Genomic DNA, 23,012 nt, shown 5'->3' on the forward strand with positions numbered 1-23,012 from the left:
TGGGAGTCCAGCGACATAGCCATTACGCTAACTGCTGGTTCCCCCCAGAGTTACTTTTTATGGAAGATGCAAGTCTATGAGTTTCTCAAATCTGCGGACTGCTGAATCATGGAGATTATGTTGTGTAGCGAACATATTGTCACCACACTGAAAGCCTCTGGCTTTGTAAGCGTAGGAACTCAGTGTTAATAATGACTCTTTAAGCAATCTGCTTGCAAATTGACTCATTTTATTCTCATCAAATATCACAATAACCTCTGGTGCTATTTATGCTGTAGAAAAATGTCTGAAGAAGCAGTATGTGTCATTCAGAAGATCAGCAAGACCAGGCTCAGAGACCAGTGCTCTGATAATAGATCTCTGTTCCCATCTGTGAAATGAGGGCATTAGACAAGATGATCACTATGGGACCTTCCAACTTGAAGGTCCTTGAGTCTAATGCCTGATGTGTAATTGATTAGGGGACGCTCTATGGAAAACCCAAGTGGAACGTGGACACACTTGCCACTGCCAGCCCTGGTTTGATCCTCCTGTGAGGAGCACATGAGAAGCTCTGAACTAAGTGTCTCAAGATTTATGTGTCTCATCCGGGAAACACTTTGAAAGTTCTTAGTCTGTAATGATAAGTGTTTTTGTATATCTGTTTAAGAATATGATACAGGGGCAGTGAGTAGTATAGTGGTTAAGGCACTGGACTTCTGCATGGTTGACTGCGGTTCAAGTCCCAGACCCAGTGGCTGAAACTCATGCCAGGCACATGTGCATATGTGACCAAAATTCTGAGTGGAAAATGGAGGAGAAGGGATTGATGTCTCACTTTCTGTTGCTCTCTGTCTCTCCAGCTAGCACGTGTGCCCTATAGTAAAAAATCTCTAAAACAAAGAAAAAATACAGAATACATACATTATATAATGTACAAATACATTTATATACATGTATGTGCATATAGGTACACATACATATATAATGTGAATTATATAATATTAATTATGTATTATATATTCAATCATCTATTAAAATATTGAGAGGGCCACATGGGGTTGCAGCAGTAAAATACAATTCTTTACATAACAAACTCCCATAGGAAGGAGAAGTTCCTGAGTCCCATGATCTGGGCAGGATAAAGCTGCGGGTGGATGGAAGCATCAAGACCCTGTTGGTGGAGGGAGGGTGCTGTACCTCTCTCTCCCTCTCTTTCTCATATGGAGTAAATAAATAAACTTAAAAATATATATATATTAAGAAACTTGGACTTAGTTTCCCAAATAAAGTAGTCACTGGGGTTCTAACTCTTGGCCATTTAATTAAGCAGCTTGCCTGTGTAGGCACATACACATACAGTGGTTTCTCTGCAGGCCAGGAGCAAGCCCTTTTCAGCCTGCCCTTCGCAGTTCAAGGGAGCTCATTCTCCCTTAGCTCAGTGTTCAACATGCGTATACATTGAGACTCTGGGCAACCAGGCAGAGGACAGGTAAGGACAAGGGCAAAAGCATGACATTGTAATTGATAGAGAATAAAAGGAGAGTGGAAGATGAAGGGAGAGTGGAGGCTTTAACCAGCCTGAGGCCTTTGGTGTCCTGTGACTTCAATGTCATTGTGTAACCAAAGGATCAAAATATGGTCAAAATGAGTGATGGCAGCCTACTTTTTGGCATATTCTAAGAGTATGCAAATTGAATTGCAATATTTGTAAGCATTCTAAGTGATATATCACCTTATGACTTTACTTTATGATTGTTAACATATCTTTTTATCAACAGAAAATGGCTGTAAAGGTAATTGGGAAAAGAATGAGCAGATTGGAAGTTGCTACCAATTTAATACTCAGGCAGCTCTTTCCTGGAAAGAAGCTTATGTTTCATGCCAGAACCAAGGAGCTGACTTACTCAGTATCACCAGTGCTGCTGAATTAACTTATCTTAAAGGTAGGTTCAATTTAAATGTAGTACAGCAAATTCCTGAAATGATACTACTGTCTTATTTGTATATCCGGTGTGTTATTTTGTATTTATCTTGGAATTTAAACTTCAACACTAAAGCCCACAAGCAAAAATAAAGCACTCTACATAATCATACTCCATCCATTGAAAATGCCTCTGGTGCTGGAGAGTAAAGAAAAATAGATATTCAGAAAATGAGGTAGGGTAGCAAGATTAAACTGTTTCCCTAATCTTAAGTAAAAAGATTTGCAAGAATATTAAACTCTGAATATTGAAAATATTCAAGAAAGATAAAGAAGACGGCTGAGTCATATTAAGTAGTTTCAGTAAGAAGTTCTTACGTTTGTATGACAGAGTGTGGTCCCCAAGGGCAAGGAGACTAATCAAAGTGGGGCCAGGCTGTGGCATGGTGGTTAAGGCAGCTGGATTTCACATGGCTTGCTGCACAGTTTGAGTTCCTGGCCCAGCAGTTTGAAAATCATACCAGGTATGTATGCATGCATGCCCAAAATCCCAAAAGAAGGGAAAGATGGAGGAGAAGAAATTGTGGTGTTGCCATCCCCTATTGGAAGGTACTTTTTCACTTTCCCTCTCTCTCTCTGTCACTCTTTGTTAAGTGCATGCATCCTCTGAGAAATCTTTTTTTAAAGAGAAGAAAGGAGAAAAAAGGAAAGAAGGAAGGAGGGAGGGAGGGAGGAAGGAAGCAAGAAAAAAAAAGGTAGGTTTTATACTATGGACACAATGGAAAAGACAGGATATTGTTTTGTTTGCAATTTGTAAACAAAAATGTTTATATTATCTTTAAAAATCAAGAAACCTACATTATTGAATCCCTGATTATTGATTCTCTGACTGCCAAAATTAGTAGTACCATTTGATGTTGTACTATATAACGACTCAATGAAGGTTTTATTATGCTCATTTTGCAGATGAGCAATGTGAGGCTCAGAGAAGAAATACAGCTTGTCCAAAGTCAACCACAGTAATTAGCAGAGTCTGAATTCGAATAGTCTAACTTGAAAACAGGTTGTATTAGGCATGCACATGGATTCATCTTCTGTAAGACTTTAAGTTATTTACAATCAGAGATGGGTCTTAGGGGTTGTATTTTACTTTTGAACCAAACTTCAAGTATTATTGCTAGATATTAAACACATACCTATTGACTACATAATTCAGATAAATCCTGTCACATTCTAATAATTAAATATTTAATAAATGGTAACCATGCACAACGCCCTAAGTTTTCTAGTTAAATAAATTAATCCTCACTGCAACCTCACAAGACAAGGGTATTTTTTGGGGGGGAGAGGTTTTTTTTGCTATAGCACTCGCCAGAAAGACAGAATGAGACAGAGAGACAAAAAGTGAGAAATCACCCCCCCACCCCCAGGGCAGATAGCCACGCTGCAATCCCTTCTCCTCCATTCTCCTCTCGGTATCTTAGGCATGCACACACACACACGTCTGGCATGACTTTAAGCCACCGGGTCCAGGACTCAAACTGTGATCGACTACATGGGAGTCCAGTGACATAGCCATTATGCCATCTGCTGGTGCCAACAAGACAAGTAGTTTTATCACCAGATAAAGAAAGTAATATCAACAAATAATATACCCGACATCACACAGGTAGGAAGTACCAGAATTGGAATTTGAATATCAACCAACATACACACAGAATTGCATAGCCTTACTTACTCCTCTTACATGTTTTTATTTCTTTTAACTATAAAAACCACTAGTCTTTTGTCATGCTTTTTAGCTAGAGCTTTATTCAGACCTCCTTTCTTACTCATATCTCTTTTTTCTGTATTGTCTACAACTTTAATAATCAGACTTTTAGAATAAAAACCTGTCAAATAAGTCTATTGGGCTAGTATCTATCTGTGAAATCCTATCATAGACTTCACTCACTGAAGCATTACCAAAAAAAATATTTTTGAGAATGGAAAATGCCAAGATATTTAAGTCTCCTAGAATATTGCCATTTGGTAAGTGATAACCTCAGTGAAGGAGAGAAGTGTCAAACTGTGATTACCAAATAATCTAGTGATATATTTGGAGCAATGACAGTTGAGCAATTCTTTATGTATCAGTCTTCTTTAATAACTAATAAAAGGGAGGAAATGTATTAAAGGAACATATTGTTCCCTGTACTGGCCAGACACTCTCCACATTTGATGCATATCAGTATTATTAAAGGTATATCCTTTCTATTGGTTGAAGGTCTTCTTTCAGTATAGAAGTTATTTAGGTAGATCAGTATGCCTATTTATGATTATTGGTTTCCTAAGAACCAAGAAAGCTATGTTTTAACATCTAAAACTCAGAGTATCCGAATCTTGAAATTTATATTGTGTCTAACAGCACAACATAAATTAGTGAAAACTACTTTCCTGAATGTAACTATATATAAACATTGGCCTAGAGATATTGAGTCCAATAAAAGTGACCCAGACAGAGATTTTGTAGTCAAGGCACTTGATCTAGCTAGGGAAATAAAAGCTGTACATATGCAGAGCATAATGGAGAGTATTATTCCCAAACAGCCTCTGGGTTTTGTAGCTAGTAGTTAGATGGATCTAGGGAATCTATTGCCAGAAAAATAGCAGAATCAGCCCCTCCTTGATGATAAGTCTCATGCATTCTAAAAGAGCTTTCTTTTTATTTCCTGCCTGCCCTACACCTAATTAGTTTTGTTTTGATTTTGTTTCTCTGATACGTGAGGCCTAGGGGTGATAGCTTTGGTTTCTGTGTGCCAGCTGGATTTTTTAGGAGGAGTCAGTTGCTGGCCTTCCCAGCAACTCTAAGTACTCCAGGGCTACAAAAGTGGACTCAGCAATTTCCTGAGTGGGAATAACATTTCCAATTTACCTCCACTCTGAAGAGATCGACTACATGGGAGTCCAGTGACATAGCCATTATGCCATCTGCTGGTGCCAACAAGACAAGTAGTTTTATCACCAGATAAAGAAAGTAATATCAACAAATAATATACCCGACATCACACAGGTAGGAAGTACCAGAATTGGAATTTGAATATCAACCAACATACACACAGAATTGCATAGCCTTACTTACTCCTCTTACATGTTTTTATTTCTTTTAACTATAAAAACCACTAGTCTTTTGTCATGCTTTTTAGCTAGAGCTTTATTCAGACCTCCTTTCTTACTCATATCTCTTTTTTCTGTATTGTCTACAACTTTAATAATCAGACTTTTAGAATAAAAACCTGTCAAATAAGTCTATTGGGCTAGTATCTATCTGTGAAATCCTATCATAGACTTCACTCACTGAAGCATTACCAAAAAAAATATTTTTGAGAATGGAAAATGCCAAGATATTTAAGTCTCCTAGAATATTGCCATTTGGTAAGTGATAACCTCAGTGAAGGAGAGAAGTGTCAAACTGTGATTACCAAATAATCTAGTGATATATTTGGAGCAATGACAGTTGAGCAATTCTTTATGTATCAGTCTTCTTTAATAACTAATAAAAGGGAGGAAATGTATTAAAGGAACATATTGTTCCCTGTACTGGCCAGACACTCTCCACATTTGATGCATATCAGTATTATTAAAGGTATATCCTTTCTATTGGTTGAAGGTCTTCTTTCAGTATAGAAGTTATTTAGGTAGATCAGTATGCCTATTTATGATTATTGGTTTCCTAAGAACCAAGAAAGCTATGTTTTAACATCTAAAACTCAGAGTATCCGAATCTTGAAATTTATATTGTGTCTAACAGCACAACATAAATTAGTGAAAACTACTTTCCTGAATGTAACTATATATAAACATTGGCCTAGAGATATTGAGTCCAATAAAAGTGACCCAGACAGAGATTTTGTAGTCAAGGCACTTGATCTAGCTAGGGAAATAAAAGCTGTACATATGCAGAGCATAATGGAGAGTATTATTCCCAAACAGCCTCTGGGTTTTGTAGCTAGTAGTTAGATGGATCTAGGGAATCTATTGCCAGAAAAATAGCAGAATCAGCCCCTCCTTGATGATAAGTCTCATGCATTCTAAAAGAGCTTTCTTTTTATTTCCTGCCTGCCCTACACCTAATTAGTTTTGTTTTGATTTTGTTTCTCTGATACGTGAGGCCTAGGGGTGATAGCTTTGGTTTCTGTGTGCCAGCTGGATTTTTTAGGAGGAGTCAGTTGCTGGCCTTCCCAGCAACTCTAAGTACTCCAGGGCTACAAAAGTGGACTCAGCAATTTCCTGAGTGGGAATAACATTTCCAATTTACCTCCACTCTGAAGAGTTTTTTAATTTAACCCAACTTGAAAGGTGCTCCAAGGCTAAGGCACTTCTAGGTTAGAGCCCTTGATGGCTGTTGCCTTTCTGATGCAGTAGGAAAGGTCTTTTCTGGCTCATTCCAGATGCATGATTATTATAAGACACTGCAGTCTCAGGACCAGTAAATGGCATAATGGTTATGTCACTGGATACCCACATGGCCAACAGTGGTTTGAGTCCCGGACCTGGTGGCTTGAAACTCACACCATGCACATGTGTGTGCATGCCCAAGATCCTGGGAGGATCATGGAGGAAAAAGGGTGGCTGCATGGCCATCCCCACCCCAGGGGGGTGATTTCTCATTTTCTGTCTCTATGCCTCTCTCTGTCTCTCTGACAAGCGCATGCACCCTGTAGCAAAAATCTCCCTTAAAAAAAAAAAAAAGACACTACTGTCTCTCATTGTGAGGAAAGAAATCAAGTATAGAATGAGGTTTAAAGAGGAATCTCTGGAATGGGCAAGAAATATCCATTCCAGTGTACCCATTCATTTGATTAGGTATGGGGTTTTATGCAGCAATCATGTCTGTCGTTGGCAAAGATGGGGATAAACACAGTCTCAAATTCTTTCCTAAACTACAGGTAGAGAGAAAAAAAAAAAAAAAACTCACTCCAAAGTGTGCAGACCATATAAGAAATCTCTTCTCTTCATTTTGTCCAATCAGGACCATTAGAATTGATCCCTTTCCCATCTACATCCACCTGGCAAAAGACACATAAAAAACAATTGTGTTTACAACACTGTCACAATTTTTAAATCAGTCAAATGGTCCAGTACAAATCAGAATACAGTAATGAGTCAAATCAGGAACATGTCAGTTTCAAAGGATCATGTTGTTACTTTATAAATGTGTACTTGACGTGGGCAGGTAAGCCACAGGGTTATTCACAGGCAGCCATCACTTCCTGCAGGCGTATAACTGAAAGGCTTCATGGAAGGAATGCTGTTGAACTTAGAATGAGTGCAAGGGACTGGTTCTCTTCAGTATACACAAGTAGAAATGAATCAAAGGAATTCTGACTGTCAGGATATGCAGAGTCTAGAATACCAGAGTTAGACTTCTTTGGGAATGCTGGGAAAAGTAACATTAGATAAAATCTGTAAAAGTCTTTGTATACCAGTGCTAGCAGCTCTGACTTACGCTTATAAGACAAAAGAGAAGAATGAATCCACAGTTCCACTGAGCATTCTCCTTAAGACGTTTACCCAAATACCCACCTTCTCTGTCCTTTGTAGAGTATTCTGAAAAAAAAAAAAGAGACAACCTCATACTTACAAATTCATAGAATCTTTACTGTCTTTACTGTCATCCTCTCAGCTCCTTGAAGGTTGATTTCTTCCACGAAGCTCTGTAGCCATGTAAACTGTTTCTCCTGTCTCATATTTTTACTAACTTGCACTTCACTACTCCTTTCTAACAGTCTGTAAACTTGTTAAACATCTACCATCCTATTTTTAAATATATATGTATATATATATACACATATATTATTACCATAATATTACCACCACTATATAAATACTTGGCAAATAATATGTGCTTAATGAATTTAAACTGTCAGTCTATTTTTATATTTTATAAATAAAATATAATATAAGTGATATAATATAGAAGTCTGCTTAATATAATATAATATAAATGATATAATATAGAAGTCTGCTTTATATATTTTTGTTTTATATACATATATATACATATATATATGTATATATGTACACACACAAAAAAATAAGATATAGATATAGATATAGATATAGATATAGATATAGATATAGATATAGATGGATTCCCCAGATCCTGCAGCCCTGCCCCTTTCATTTGCAGAGTAGCTCCAGTGCGTTTCCCTCCTAACTTCACATTGCCCCACAGTGGAGCAATAATTGAACTGCTGTCCCCATCACTGCCTTCCCAGGCTCTGCCTATCCCAGGCATGTTGGTGCCTGAGTCACTGCTTTTGGCCCCTTTCTGCTTTGCTGCTATTTCTGCTCTACCTGAGAAAGCTCTTCGTCTTCCTGGGTATCAGTTCCAGTAGAATCATCTGTTTTAGGAATTTGAGTTGTAAAGTCTGCAGTAAGGCAAAGATTGTGCAAAATAAAAATTACCCTCAGAAATCTCTTAAAGTATGAGGTTTTGTTTTCTTTTTGTTTTTGTTTTTTAACTCAAACCACACTGTTTACATATGAGAGTACTTCAAAGTGCATGGAAAATGGAATTAATGTATGAGTTTACTTTGGTGTAAAAAAATTTAATCTGGGGTTGATTTGTTCATAATACACATTTTTCACAAACTTTACGAAAACTTTTATAGATAAATAATTCCCTGAGAAAAATTAAGAAGCCATTACCAAGTGTTCTCCTGCTGGGAATATTTAAACAATTCTAACATGTTGGGACCAGCAGGTGGCATGGTGGTTAAGGAGCTGGAAACTCCCACATGGCTGACCACAGTTCGAGTCCTGGACCTGGTGGCTTGCTTTCTCACTTTCTGTGTGTGTTTGTGTGGGGGGGATATGCATGTGTGCGCACGCATGTCTGGTCAAAATTTGTTAAAATAAATACAATTAAGAATGAATAATTTTTAAAAAAAAAAAATTCTAACATGTTAACTCTTCCTGTTTGTTAGCATCATCTTTGTCTTTGATGGATCATTTTATTGATTGACATCTCTCCTATTCTTCCTGTTTGTTAGCATCATCTTTGTCTTTGGTGGATCATTTTATTGATTGACATCTCTCCCACCTGGTCCTCAATTTTTCAAATTCTTCCTTTGTAAGGTTGATGAAGTCTTACCATATTCCTGAATAATGCTGCCTTCATAGACATTGGTGAAAATCCTACACACCCTTTCACGCACCCTTTTCATCCTTTCCCCAAATGCATAGACCTTTACAAGCATGATTCCACGCATCTGGGACAAGAGGAAAATTGGCACATTGGTGATATATCAGCAACTGACCTTGCTAGCTAAATGATTCCTGCTTCTCTTTCACTCTTTTTACCGATGGCATCTGGTCAGCAAAAAAATACATTTGAATGATGCATTTCCACTACAGCATGTGTGTGTGTGTGTGTGTGTGAGAGAGAGAGAGAGAGAGACTCGTTCTGTATCTCCAACATGAACATTTCTTAGAGTTCTAGAGTCATAGCCATAGCCTACAAAACAGTTCTTAAGCATGCAAATATTTCTGACCTAGTACTAGAACACTTCACTATTTGGGAATCTATACCTGTTTCCTTCTACTAGATTGAAATCATGAGAGCAGACACTTAATCATTTTTGTTTTTATATCCTTAGTACCTGGCAAACAATGTGCTTCATGAATTAAACTGTCAGTGTGGAATATGAACAGATCTTCCAAATCCAGATGTATACTATAAACTGCTTTTGATAGCTTTCCGTGCCTATATGAGAGGGCTAAAAATAGCGAGAGTTGGCCTGTAGCCTAGTGGTTGAGGTGAGCCAGATCCTACGTCGCCAACTGTGTGTTCCTGGCCCCAGTGGCTTTGAAATCACAGTGGATGTGTGTGCTTGTGTGCCCCAAATCATGACAGAATGAAGTGAAGGAGAAGGAATTGCAATCTGACCATGCCCTATCGGAGAATACTTTTTCTCCATCCTCTCTGTCTCCCTGTCTCTGGTGAGTGAACACACACTCTAGCAACTAATTAAAGAAAAAAAAAAAAAACTGAAAACGATACTCTGAGAAAATTCTCTTCTAAGCTTAGAAGAAAGGAAATTCGACAAGCTAATGGAAAAGCAAAATTAAATTAACTTTTCAGCCTTTGGGTTTCTCAACAGTGTCAAGTTTTGTTGTCTATCCGCATTCCCTGCCTTTGTTGTTCTGACAAGTTCTTATATGAATGCCCTACAATCAAGGCTTTCTAGTTATTTATTTATTTATTTATCTATTGCTATTAGTGGAAACCGAAGTCTGATTTAGAAACTAAAGCAGTTTTGTCCCTTTCTAAAATTATGTGATTGTTACAGAAAAAGAAGGCATTGCTAGAATTTTCTGGATGGGCTTGAATCAACTGTACTCTGCTAGAGGCTGGGACTGGTCAGACCATAAGCCACTATACTTTCTCAACTGGGACCCAGGTAACTGCTCCTACCCACACCCCCTTTGCATAGAACAAAAGCTTCAAAAAAGAAAAAGAGTGAACTGACCCATGGTCCAGTGGTTAAGGGTACCGACTCTCTCACGGCCAACTACATGGTTCAAGTCTCAGACCCAGTGGCTCGAAAAACACTGGGCAAGTGTGCATGTGACCCCAAAATTCTCACAGAAGGAAGAAATGGAGAAGGGATTACAGAGTGATTGCATCCCATCGGGGGAATGCATTCTCCTTTTCTCTCTCTATTTCTACCTCTCTCTGGTAAGTGCACATTCGCTTTGGTAAATTTTTTTAAAAAAGAGATAGAGAGCTTCCCATTAGCAGAGAGCTTATAAAAGTTTTCAAATCTTAGCATCTCTTATTATGGTTACCTTTCAGAAGAACTTTTTTCCTATGCCATTGTTGATTGTGGTGTGGCTATAGCTAAGTTGAACCAAACCATCAGCAACAGAACATATGCCCCTGACCTTTAGAGCAGCCCTACATCTTTAGGTCAGAGCAGAATGAGCCCCACTGCATGCCCAGAAGCCACTGAGCATGTCTATGACATCCACGTTGGATTTCATCTGTAGCTTAATTCAAATTTAGAAATATGACTTCATTTTCAACCTCTTGAAGTCTCCCCATTCATTGTAGCACCCAAGGACTGACAATATAATGGTTACATTTCATTACACAAATAAATATGTCAAAGAGTATTTCATAATGGATAAAACAAAGAATAACTCACTCAGACAAAAACCTTTTTTCCCAAAGGATTTATTTCTAAAAAGAATTAAGGACCTTTTAGAAATAAGTACCATTTAGAAATAAATCTGACAGGAGCCAGCAGGGGGCATGGTGGTCAAAGCAGCTGGATACCACCTGGTTGACTGAGAGGTTTGAGCTCTGGGCCTTAAAAGATCTGCTGGGCACATGTGCATGTGTACCCAGAATCCCTAGAGGACAATGAAGGAGAAGGGATTACAGCGTGGTCATCTGGCCATCTCCCCTGAGGGTGCTTTCTCACTCTCTTGCTCTCTCTCGCTCTGTCTCCAAAGCATATATGTGCCCTAAAGCAAAAATTGAAAATAAATAAATAGTAAATCTGACAAATGTAGAACCTAAAAGTTAACATTAATTCCTATATAAATATATTGTGCGCACATACAGGAAAAAAGTTTAAGTACAATAAAATAACAATTAATCATGTCAGTTAATTCTGTTTGCTATTCTTATTAGCAAATAAATTCATACTCTATTATCTCAGTAAGTAGAATTTTAAAAAATAATTTAATCTTAAACTCAAGGTATTAAACACATTAAAGAATCATAAATAAATACTTTTACTGTATAGAGTAGCAGATTAAGAGCCAATGATCACAGAATATGACATGGAAGTCATTTGGGAATAAAGGTTTCTTTTTGACTTCTGGTTTTTAAGTTAACCACAAATTATCAGTTCGTTTCCCCCGTATCCTGCATTTTAGACAAAAAGACATATATAAGTACATGATTGTTCATTGAGGCTTAATTATACTATGAGTTCCTATAAATGCAGAAATTAGGAATCCAGTTGTTCTTTCTAATTACCACCCTGGCCCTAACCTTCTTCTTCTGACTTTCGGAAAATCCTGTCTTCTAAGCTATGCCTAGTGCACCGACAATAGGTGGATCGAGCTGCGGAAGAATGGATGCCGAGTCTGGTCTGTGGCAGAGTTTTTCCTGTGAAGCCCAACTGCCCTACGTCTGCGAAAAACCATTAAATAATACAGTGGAGTTAGCAGGTATGTTTCTCACTTCTTCAAACAATTAGGTTGTGAAATCAAAATTTTGTAATGCCAAGTAAATCTATTTCTGAAACCTATTTCCACATTGCCTTCACCTGATCCTGCCAATGCAGAAAAATGTTTGATTTTTGACTCTGTGATTAGATATTGTCAATTATATTTCAATAAAAATGTAACTGAGGTAGTGAAGAATATAAAGTAAAATAGGTATACATGCTCTTAAAAGTCCATAAGGCAAAAGTATGTTAGAGTGAAAATGTATTTCTGTTCACCAGTGGCTCTTTTTCCTTAGAATACACAGTGGTTCTGTAAGTGTGGTTCCCAACCAAGAGCACCCAGCATCACCTTTATATGTTAAAAATGCAAAGATTTACTGAAGCACGAACTCTAGGGGTCCATGGATTCCAGCAATCTGTATTTTAAGAAGCCTTCCATGTGATCCTGCTGCATGCAAGTCTGAAAACCACTACTGAAGGGACAGGGTCTTTGTTTTACATGCTTCTGTAATGAGTCAAAAACTACAGACACGTTGGTCCAGCAATGCTAGCACAGGTGGTAGGATGCCTCTATGCAGTACTGAAGCCACATGGGAAGTCCAGGTTCAGATCCTGAGTCGATCTCAGTGTACTTGGTGGACCCATGCATGTCCATGCTCCTGGCTGCCTGGCAGACTTTGGGGAGGACTATGCATGGCAGGACCCTGTCAAGGGTCTCTCTCTCAATGTACTTCAAAAAAATAAAAGGGTCCTTGTATTGAAAAATCCTGTAAAAAACCAAGGATGACATGTGTAAGGAGGGGGGTTTACCCAGGAGTTTGGGGGGTGAGACAGAAACCAGAACAGATGAGATTGTATTGCAAAGTTTGAGGAAAGTTTGAAAACGTGAAGAAGAGGAGTGCCCTGACTTTCAAGCATAGAGACTGCATATACCTGCTATTTGATTAAATCCTCATCGAATGAGAGAAACTTATGCTCAAAATTGGTGGTAGGGGAAGATAATTTTAAAATTCTCTGCTTTAACTAACTGTGGGGGAAGGGAATAAAGTATCCTAATTTTTTGACATCCAAAAGGAAACAGAGTAATTTTTATTTATTTATTTAACATTTTTGCCATATGGTGTGTGAGCTCACTGGAGAAAAATAAACAGAGAGACAGTGAGAGGAAAAGTGAGAAATCACCTCCCGGGGGGGGGCAGGTGACCACTCCACAATTTCTTCTCCATTTTCTCCCTGGGATTTTGGGCATGCATGTACATGCACTCAGCATGATTTTCAAGCTGCCAAGTCCAGGACTTGAACCATGGTAGGCCAACTGGTAGTCCAGTGTCTTAACCACTATACTTCCTGCTGGCCCCCAGAGTAATTTTTTAAGAAAGAAAAAAGTATATAGAATAAAGAATGTAGGGAGCTATTTTAAGACAATAGGGGAAAATTAACACTTATCTTCCAAATTGATTCCAACAAATTTATTTCATACAAGAGGCATAATAGAAAAGCTAGCACAAATGAAAATAAACTAGAGCTACTGATGATAGATTTAAGTAAATATCTCACAGTAGCAATTAAGTAAATCATGATGTTTCCACATGATTGAATAATATGCATTTATTAAAATAACTGTGCCAGAAGGAAAATACAAAGAGCAGAACAAAGTGATTATACCTACTTATCATTTTTATCTGATAAAAATATGTATTCATAAGGAAAAAGGCTAGAATATGAAAATGATTGTTTCTAGTTCAGTTATGGGTGATATTTTCCTCTGTTCCTTTGTCATAATTGTAAAATGTAAAAACAAATGCTATTTCAGACCTTAAAATTAATTGACATGGGCCGGCAGGTGGCATGGTGGTTAAGGGTGCTAGACTCCCACATGACCAACTGAGGTTCAAGTCCCGGACCTGGTAGCTTGCTTTCTCACTTTCCCTCTCTCTCTCTCTCTCACTCTGCCCCCCTCTGGTCAAATTTAAATACATAAGTAAATAGTTAAATAAAATAATTATTTAAAAAAATAATTGACTTATCTTACAAGTGCAAGAGACTAGCTAAACCTGAATTTTATTCTTTAGTAAAAAGCAAATTGTCCATATTTTTAAGATGTTGGATTTTCTTTCTTTAAAATAATTATTTATTTGATTTTGTTTATTCATTCATTCATTTTAATTTGACCGGGGTGGGGGTATTGAGAAAGCTAGCTGCCAGTTCCGGTACTCGAACCATGATCGGGCATGTGGGAGTGTCCAGCATCTTCACCACACCACCTGCTGGTCCCAAGATGCTGGATTTTCTTACAACAAATGCTTCAGTGGTTCTGAATCAGTGAAGTCTGAGTAACTGAACCACTTTCTAGTTTCAAGGGCAGAAGTGTTTTGTATGGTTTTATGCTTTTCTTTTTTCTTCTAATCTGGAAAGATTAGATTTTCATTCATGACTTTTACCATGGTCAAAACAAAGAATCACTAATCCCATGAGGAATATCTGTCTGGCAGAGGGGAGAAAAGAGGAAGCCCTGAGATGTCTTGCCCTGTCCCTCTGTCATTGCCATCTCTCGGGTGTGGAGTGTAGAATTGTCTTATTCTGTTCCTTAAATAACTGCCCATCCTTTGCTTAACAGTAATGCACAGCCCCTTGCTAAATAGATCATACAAGAAAAGGAGGCTCAATGCATCATGATCTTCTCAAAGGCAGAGACTGGAGGGAAACCTAACAAATACCAAAGCCAGAAAATGATTTGTAAACAATAACGCTTCTTCTTTCTGGTAGGACTTAAGGATAATCCTTCCCTTGATTGTGTCTACACCACTAAAATCATCTGTGTCCGGCCATGTAACATATTTGTATCACATTAAAGTCACATCATTATCTGAATCCCCACAAGAATTGTTAGGATGTCATATGTACATTAGGTACCACATAAATTCATGTCACTGTAGTATCTGACATCACATTTCCCAGTTTTCCTGAAACTTTTTGTTCCAAAAAAGAATTTGCAATGTTATTGATTCAAAATAGATGTATGGAATATAAATCATTGCTTTTCTCTCAGATGTTTGGACATATTCAGATACCCGCTGTGATGCAGGCTGGCTGCCAAATAATGGATTTTGCTATCTGCTGGTAAATGAGAGTGATTCCTGGGATAATGCACAAAAGAAATGCAGAGCCTTCGGTACTGACCTAATCAGCATTCATTCCTTAGCAGATATAGAGGTGGTTGTCACAAAACTCCATAATGGGGGTAAGTTTTTTTTAATACCTTATTTGAGATGTTTAAGACATTTTAAAGTATTCCTATCTTCAGACTCTTGTTGGAAATGGAAAGTGTAAAATTTAACCCTATAGGTTAGCACAGTCCAATAGGATTTTTTGTGGTAATGGAACAATTCCACAGCCTGCACTGTCCAATATGATAACCACTAGCCACATGTGGCCTCTGAGTACTTACAGTGTAGCTAGGACAACTGAAGGGTTGATGTATACATTTTACTTAATTTTAGGTAGTTTGCATTTAGATTTAAATAGTCGCATGTGCCTAATGACTACCAGTTGGACAGTATGACCATTGACTGGCTCTCTCCATCTTCTCATAAGCTAAATTCTACTTAAGTTGCTCCAAAAATCGAAATGATTTTGCTTCTATAATTTTGTGAAATTTAAAGACTGGTAAAAATATAGTAGGCTGCTAATATTACAACCTCTTCTCATCTCAGGGTTCACCAATAGTAATAGCTAATAGTAGACAATTGTTTTGTGCCAGCATGGTGCTAATTGTTTTATTTATGGAGGCAACAGGGTCATTCCAGGGCAGCTCTGGAGAATATTTCAATTCTAATTGGAGCATCTATAATTGTATTTATAGAATTTCATTAGTCCCCATAATACAAAGTTTTTCTGTACCAGATATCAGGAAGGCCAACCTATAGATCATAGTGCATTTGTTATACTATATATTCTCCCTGCAGAAGTGACTTAGAAAGCCTTCATTACCCAACCTGCCTGCTTATCAATATTTTAATAGGCTAATTAAGAAAACCATAAAGAGCCAGGGAAAAGCGGAGCTGCCCAGCATATGCGATTTTCTACCAGGTCCTGCACCACTTGCAGAGAATGTAATGTACCCAGGCCACCCTGACATCTGCTGGGCCCAGATCCAAAAAAAGAGTGTGTGGGTGACACATATCCACTTGCCTACTACCTTTCGTCTTCCCTCCCCAACTTAGCGCCTAGCCTCATCAGAGCTATAAAGACTTGGAAATAAGAGGGAAAACGGCATGGAGCTGAAGTATACCACAGAGTACACAAGCACACAGCTGAAGAAAGTTACATCAAAGAAAGAAGTGAGTTTTTCACCAAGTGCCTAAAAAGCAAAGCAGAGTTTCAAAAAGTATGAGAAAACCAGGAAGTCATAACTCCCTCAAAATAACATAGTAACTCCTCACCAACAATGGATAAAACACAAGAAATTATGGAGTTGACAGAAAAATATTTCAGAATATTTATCATAATAAAACTGAATGAAATGCAAGAAAAAACGGACAACCAATACCGGGAGATGAGAAAATAATACCATGACTTGAAGGAGGAACTCCATAAAGACATAGATATCCTGAAAAAGACTCAAAAAGAACTTCTGGAGATAAACAATACTAATTAAGAAGACTATACAAGAGGGGCTGGCAGGTGGCATGGTGGTTAAGGTGCTGGACTCCCACATGGCCAGCTACAGTTCGAGTCTCAGACCTGGTGGCTTGCTTTCTCACTTTCTCTTTCTCTCTCTGATAAAATTAAAAATAAATACATAAATAAGAATAATATTAAAAAAATACTATACAAGAAATCAAAATCTCCCTTGAAAGCATTAATAGCATATTAGACCATGAAGAAGGAAGAATTTCTGCCCTGGAAGACACTCTGACTTAGTTATAAAAGAAAAAAAAAAAAAAAACACCAAAATGAATTTTAAATAACCAAGAAATGGGACTGGCCGGTGACATAGTAATTAAAGTGCTGGACTCTAACATGGCAAGTCGCTGTTTGAGTACAGGACCTAGCTGCTTGAAAATCACACCAGGAGTATGTGTGTGTGCCTCCAAATTCCCAGGTAGAGAATGGAGGACAAGAGATTACATTATGGCTATCCCTCCCGGGGCGGGGGGCGGGTGATTTCTCACTTTCCTTCTCACTGCCTCTCTCTGGCAAGCACAGGCACCCCATGGGAAAAAACTTAAAAAGAAAGAAAATATATTTTAAAAAAAAGAAAAAAAATGAGAGTGACATACAGAAAATACTAGACACCATTAAATGCCGAAATGCCTTCATAATGGGTTTTCCAGAAGGTGAAGAGACTGATAAAAAACCTTTTCCATGAAATGCTATCTGAAAAGTTCCCAAATCTAGAGAAACATAAAACATCCAGGATCAGGAAATATCAGGTTGTCAGGAAAGTCATGCTGTATTTTTCTATGGTTTTCTACCCAAGAAAGCATTATGACTTTCCCAATGACCCGATATAATGAACACCAAATAGAATCAATATAAAAAGATCCTCCTCACAATACATCATAGCTAGATTGGTAAAAATCAAAGACAATGATAATAAAAAATGACAAGAGAGAAATACCAGTGTACTTACAAAGGTTATCCTATTTGGCTAATCAGACCTCTCAAGTGAATAATATAGGCAAGGAAAAAATTGGACGACATACTCAAAATGCTTTTAAAAAAAAAAAAAGCAGTTTCAACCAAGAATACTGTACCTAGCAATATTATTCTTTAAATGAAAAGAAGAAATAAAATCATTCTCAGGTAAACAATAACTGAAAGAATTTACCAATACTACACAGCTCCTCAATAAGTACTGAAGGGAGTGCTACATCAGGAAAATGAAAGAGAGACAAATAGAAATAAGAGAACACCAAACAACTGAGAAAATAACTAATAAAATGGCAAGGATAAGTTCACAAATATCAGTAATATCACTGAATGTTAATAGATTAAATTCTCCAATTAAAACACACAGACTAGCTATATGGATAAAAAGATGGGAGCCCTCTACCCGGGGCTTACAAGAAACACATTTCACTGACAAAGGGCTGGAAAGAGATATTCCATGCAAGCGGAAACCAAAGAATGGCTGGAGTCACAGCACTGATATCAAACAAAGTAGACTTCAATATTGTAAGAAGGGACAAAGGAGGATACTATATAATTCTAAAAGGGCTAATTCACCAACAAGATATAGCACTTATCAATATGTATGCGCCCAACACTGGAGCACTCAAATATGTGAAAGAAAGACTGCTAGATCTAAAGGGAGAGGTACACTGCAACACACTTATGGTTGGGGATCTCGACACCCCACTGTCTCTTCTGGACAGATCATCTAGACAAAAAAAGAAACAAAAAGATACAGGATCCAAATGATACCATTAATCAGATGGACTTGATAGACATCTATAGAACATTTCACCCAACAACCACAAAATACACATTTTTCTCACCCCCCACATGGAACATTTTTTAATACTGACCACATGGCAGGGCATGAAACAAGACTTTACAGATTAAAATGTATAGAAACTATATCCAGCATGGTTTTTTTTGGAGGGATTATTTTTTTTGGAGGGATTATTTTTTTTGTTATAGGGTGCATGTGCTCGCCAGACAGACAGAGAGAGAGAGACAGAGACAGAAAGCAAGAAATCACCCCCCAGGGGGGATGGCCATGCCGCAATCCCTTCTCCTCCATTCTCCTTTTGGGATCTTGGGCACACACGCATATGCACACAGCATGAGTTTAAGCCACCGGATCCAGGACGCGAACCACGATTGGCTACGTGGGAGCCTGGCGACATAGCCATTACACTAACTGCTGGTCCCATATCCAGCATGTTTTCTGAACATGATGGAATTAAACTTGAAATAAATTACAGAAAGAACCCTCCAAAATACACGAACACACAGAAACTAAACAACCTACTTCTGAATGACTTCACAACTACTAAAAAAATTAAGACTAAAATAAAAAGATTAATTGAAAGCAATGATAACAAACACATGAGATTTCGTAACTTATAGGACACAGTGAAAACAGTCATAAGACTCAAATTCACAGCAATTAGTGCTCTCAAGGAAAAAATAGAAAAATAGAAAACCTAACATCACATCTCAGGGAACTGGAAAAACAACAACAAAAAAATCAGGAGAAAAGAAATATTAAATATTAGAGCAGAAATAAATGAAATAGAGAATAAAAGAACTATACAGAAAAAAATAAAGCCAAAAACTTGTTCTTTGAGCAGATAAACAAAATTGACATGCTGTTAGCTAGACTGATCAAGAACAGAGAAAGGAACCAGATAAATAATATCAACAATGAAACAGGCAATATAACAAGAAACACAATAGAAATGAAAAAGATCATGAGAGAATATTACAAGCAACTATATATCAGTAAACAAGAAAACCTAGATAAGATGGACAAATTTCTGGGCACATATAATTTACCTAGCGTGAACCTGAAAGAAATAGGAAGCCCAAATAGGCCAATAACAAGCAATGAGATTGAATCAGTAATAAATATTCTTCCAACAAAGAAAAGCCCAGGTCCCAATGGCTTCACTTTTGAATTTACAAAACTTTTAAAGAGCTAACCTCAATTCTCCTCAAATTATTTCAGAAGATGCAAATGGAAGGAACCCTCCCAAATTCATTCTATGAAGCCTTCATCACCCTGGTCCCCAAAGCAGACAAAGACATAACAAAAAAAGAAAACTACAGACCAAATATCGCTGATGAATACACATGCAAAAATTCTCAGCAAGGTATTAACAAATCATATCCAAGAATATAGTAAAAAGATTATACCAGGGGCCGGCAAGTGGCATGGTGGTTAAGAACACTGGACTTCCACATGTCTGACCGCAGTTTGAGTCCCAAATCCAGTGGCTTGCTTTCTCATTTACAGCATTTTTATACAATATCAATGAACAAACCAAGGAAGAATTGAAGAAAGTAATCTCATTTACAATAGCCACAAAAAATTTAATAGTAATAAGATACCTAGGAATAAGTCTAACCAAAGAAATGAAAGACTTCTACAAGGAAAACTATGAAAAACTAAAAAAAGAAATTGAAAATTATATGCAAAAGTGGAAAGTCATCCCATGTTCCCAGATTGGAAGAATATAATAAAAATGTCAATCATACGCAAATTACTTTACAAATTCAATGTAAGTCTGTTCATATTACCAGAGATATTCTTTACAGATATAGAAAAAATAATAATAAAAGGTGTCTGGAACCATAAAAGACCCTGTATCACCAAAGCAATAATGTGCAAAAAGAATAAAGTAGGTGGCATTTCACTTCCTGAATCAAAATATATTACAAAGATGTGATTATCAAAACAGCATGGTTTTGGCAAAAACAGATATGTAGATTAATGAAACAGAATAAACCCCAAAACATACAGGCAACTGACCTTTGACAAAGGACAAAGTATAATCCAGTAGGGAAAAGAAAGTCTCTTCAACAAATGGTGCTGGAAGAACTGGATATCCACTTGCAGAAAAATGAAACTGGACCCTATCTTTCACCGTTAACAAAAGTCATCTCAAAAAAGTTTCAAAGATTTAAATGTAAAATCTCAAACTATAAAACTACTGGTGAAAAGCATAGAAAACTCTCGAAGACTTTGGAGAAGGCAAAGATTTCTTAAATAAGAGTCCGAACGTACAGGCAATAATCCCCAAAATAGACAAGTGGGACTACATCAGGCTAAGAAAAGTTTCTGCATAGCAAAAGAAGCAATAATTAGAATAAAGAGACATACCTCAGAATGGGAGAATATATTTGCAAACTATGCTTCAGATAAAGAACTGATAACCAGAATATACAGGGAACTCAAGTAGCTTACCCACAAAAAAATGAACAACCTAATTTAAAAATGGGCAAATGAGCTGAACATATGAATGGCCAAAAAGCATGTGAAAAAATGCTTAATATCTCTTATCATAAGAGAAATTACAAACACACACACACACACACACACACACACACACACACACAGAGAGAGAGAGAGAGAGAGAAAGAGAGAGAGAGAGAACGAACACAAGAAGGTAAGCAGCCAGGTCCAGGATTTGAACCGCACTTGGCCACATGGGAGTCCAGCACCTTAACCACCATGCTATCTGTGGGCCCTAGCCCCTCTCCATTTTTAAATGTGACCTTCTTTATGGGTGGAAAAGTTGGTCATTATGGATTATTTTATATTTGTTTAATAAAACAAAGAAACACATAGAGAAAGCATTCAATTCCACTTTGGGTTGAATAGATGCTTGCAATTTCTCACCACATCTGTATTACTTTCATAATACCCCTTAAAGAGCAACAGTGATTCTTTTATAAGGTGTCATCTTACCTTTGTTAAAAGATCAGTTATTGTACAAAAATTTCCCCTATGTATTAAAGGTTTGCAGTAAATAATTACATTTTGATACATGCTACAACACAGATGAGGCTTGGAAACATGGGAAGCGAAAAAAGACACAAAAGAACGAAAACAGTATCCCTTTCCACATACATAAGGGACCTAGAATAAGCAAATTCATAAAGAACAACAATAAGGGGACCGGCAGATGGTGTAATGTTAAGAACACTGGACTTCCACATGTCTGACCGCAGTTTGAGTCCCAAATCCAGTGGCTTGCTTTCTCATTTACAGCATTTTTATACAATATCAATGAACAAACCAAGGAAGAATTGAAGAAAGTAATCTCATTTACAATAGCCACAAAAAATTTAATAGTAATAAGATACCTAGGAATAAGTCTAACCAAAGAAATGAAAGACTTCTACAAGGAAAACTATGAAAAACTAAAAAAAGAAATTGAAAATTATATGCAAAAGTGGAAAGTCATCCCATGTTCCCAGATTGGAAGAATATAATAAAAATGTCAATCATACGCAAATTACTTTACAAATTCAATGTAAGTCTGTTCATATTACCAGAGATATTCTTTACAGATATAGAAAAAATAATAATAAAAGGTGTCTGGAACCATAAAAGACCCTGTATCACCAAAGCAATAATGTGCAAAAAGAATAAAGTAGGTGGCATTTCACTTCCTGAATCAAAATATATTACAAAGATGTGATTATCAAAACAGCATGGTTTTGGCAAAAACAGATATGTAGATTAATGAAACAGAATAAACCCCAAAACATACAGGCAACTGACCTTTGACAAAGGACAAAGTATAATCCAGTAGGGAAAAGAAAGTCTCTTCAACAAATGGTGCTGGAAGAACTGGATATCCACTTGCAGAAAAATGAAACTGGACCCTATCTTTCACCGTTAACAAAAGTCATCTCAAAAAAGTTTCAAAGATTTAAATGTAAAATCTCAAACTATAAAACTACTGGTGAAAAGCATAGAAAACTCTCGAAGACTTTGGAGAAGGCAAAGATTTCTTAAATAAGAGTCCGAACGTACAGGCAATAATCCCCAAAATAGACAAGTGGGACTACATCAGGCTAAGAAAAGTTTCTGCATAGCAAAAGAAGCAATAATTAGAATAAAGAGACATACCTCAGAATGGGAGAATATATTTGCAAACTATGCTTCAGATAAAGAACTGATAACCAGAATATACAGGGAACTCAAGTAGCTTACCCACAAAAAAATGAACAACCTAATTTAAAAATGGGCAAATGAGCTGAACATATGAATGGCCAAAAAGCATGTGAAAAAATGCTTAATATCTCTTATCATAAGAGAAATTACAAATCAAACCATAGAAATACCACTAAACCCAATCAGAATGCCTGTGATTAAAAAAAAAAAAAAAAAAAAAAAAAAAAACAAGAGGGCCGGG

General features: G+C 37.1%; 1 protein-coding gene across 1 annotated transcript in view; it reads left to right on the forward strand.

The window, feature by feature from the left end:
* LY75 (lymphocyte antigen 75) overlaps window positions 1–23,012 on the forward strand; it is a 192,109-nt gene that overhangs the window by 17,299 nt on the left and 151,798 nt on the right. The window contains exons 4-7 of the mRNA XM_027776510.1: window positions 1,761–1,925; window positions 10,240–10,350; window positions 11,993–12,133; window positions 15,182–15,373. Coding sequence (XP_027632311.1) covers window positions 1,761–1,925; window positions 10,240–10,350; window positions 11,993–12,133; window positions 15,182–15,373 — 609 coding nt within the window. The remainder of the gene's footprint in view (window positions 1–1,760; window positions 1,926–10,239; window positions 10,351–11,992; window positions 12,134–15,181; window positions 15,374–23,012) is intronic.

The sequence above is a fragment of the Tupaia chinensis genome, unplaced genomic scaffold (assembly GCF_000334495.1).
Source record: "Tupaia chinensis unplaced genomic scaffold, TupChi_1.0 Scaffold000674_2, whole genome shotgun sequence".
Lineage (NCBI taxonomy): Eukaryota > Metazoa > Chordata > Mammalia > Scandentia > Tupaiidae > Tupaia > Tupaia belangeri.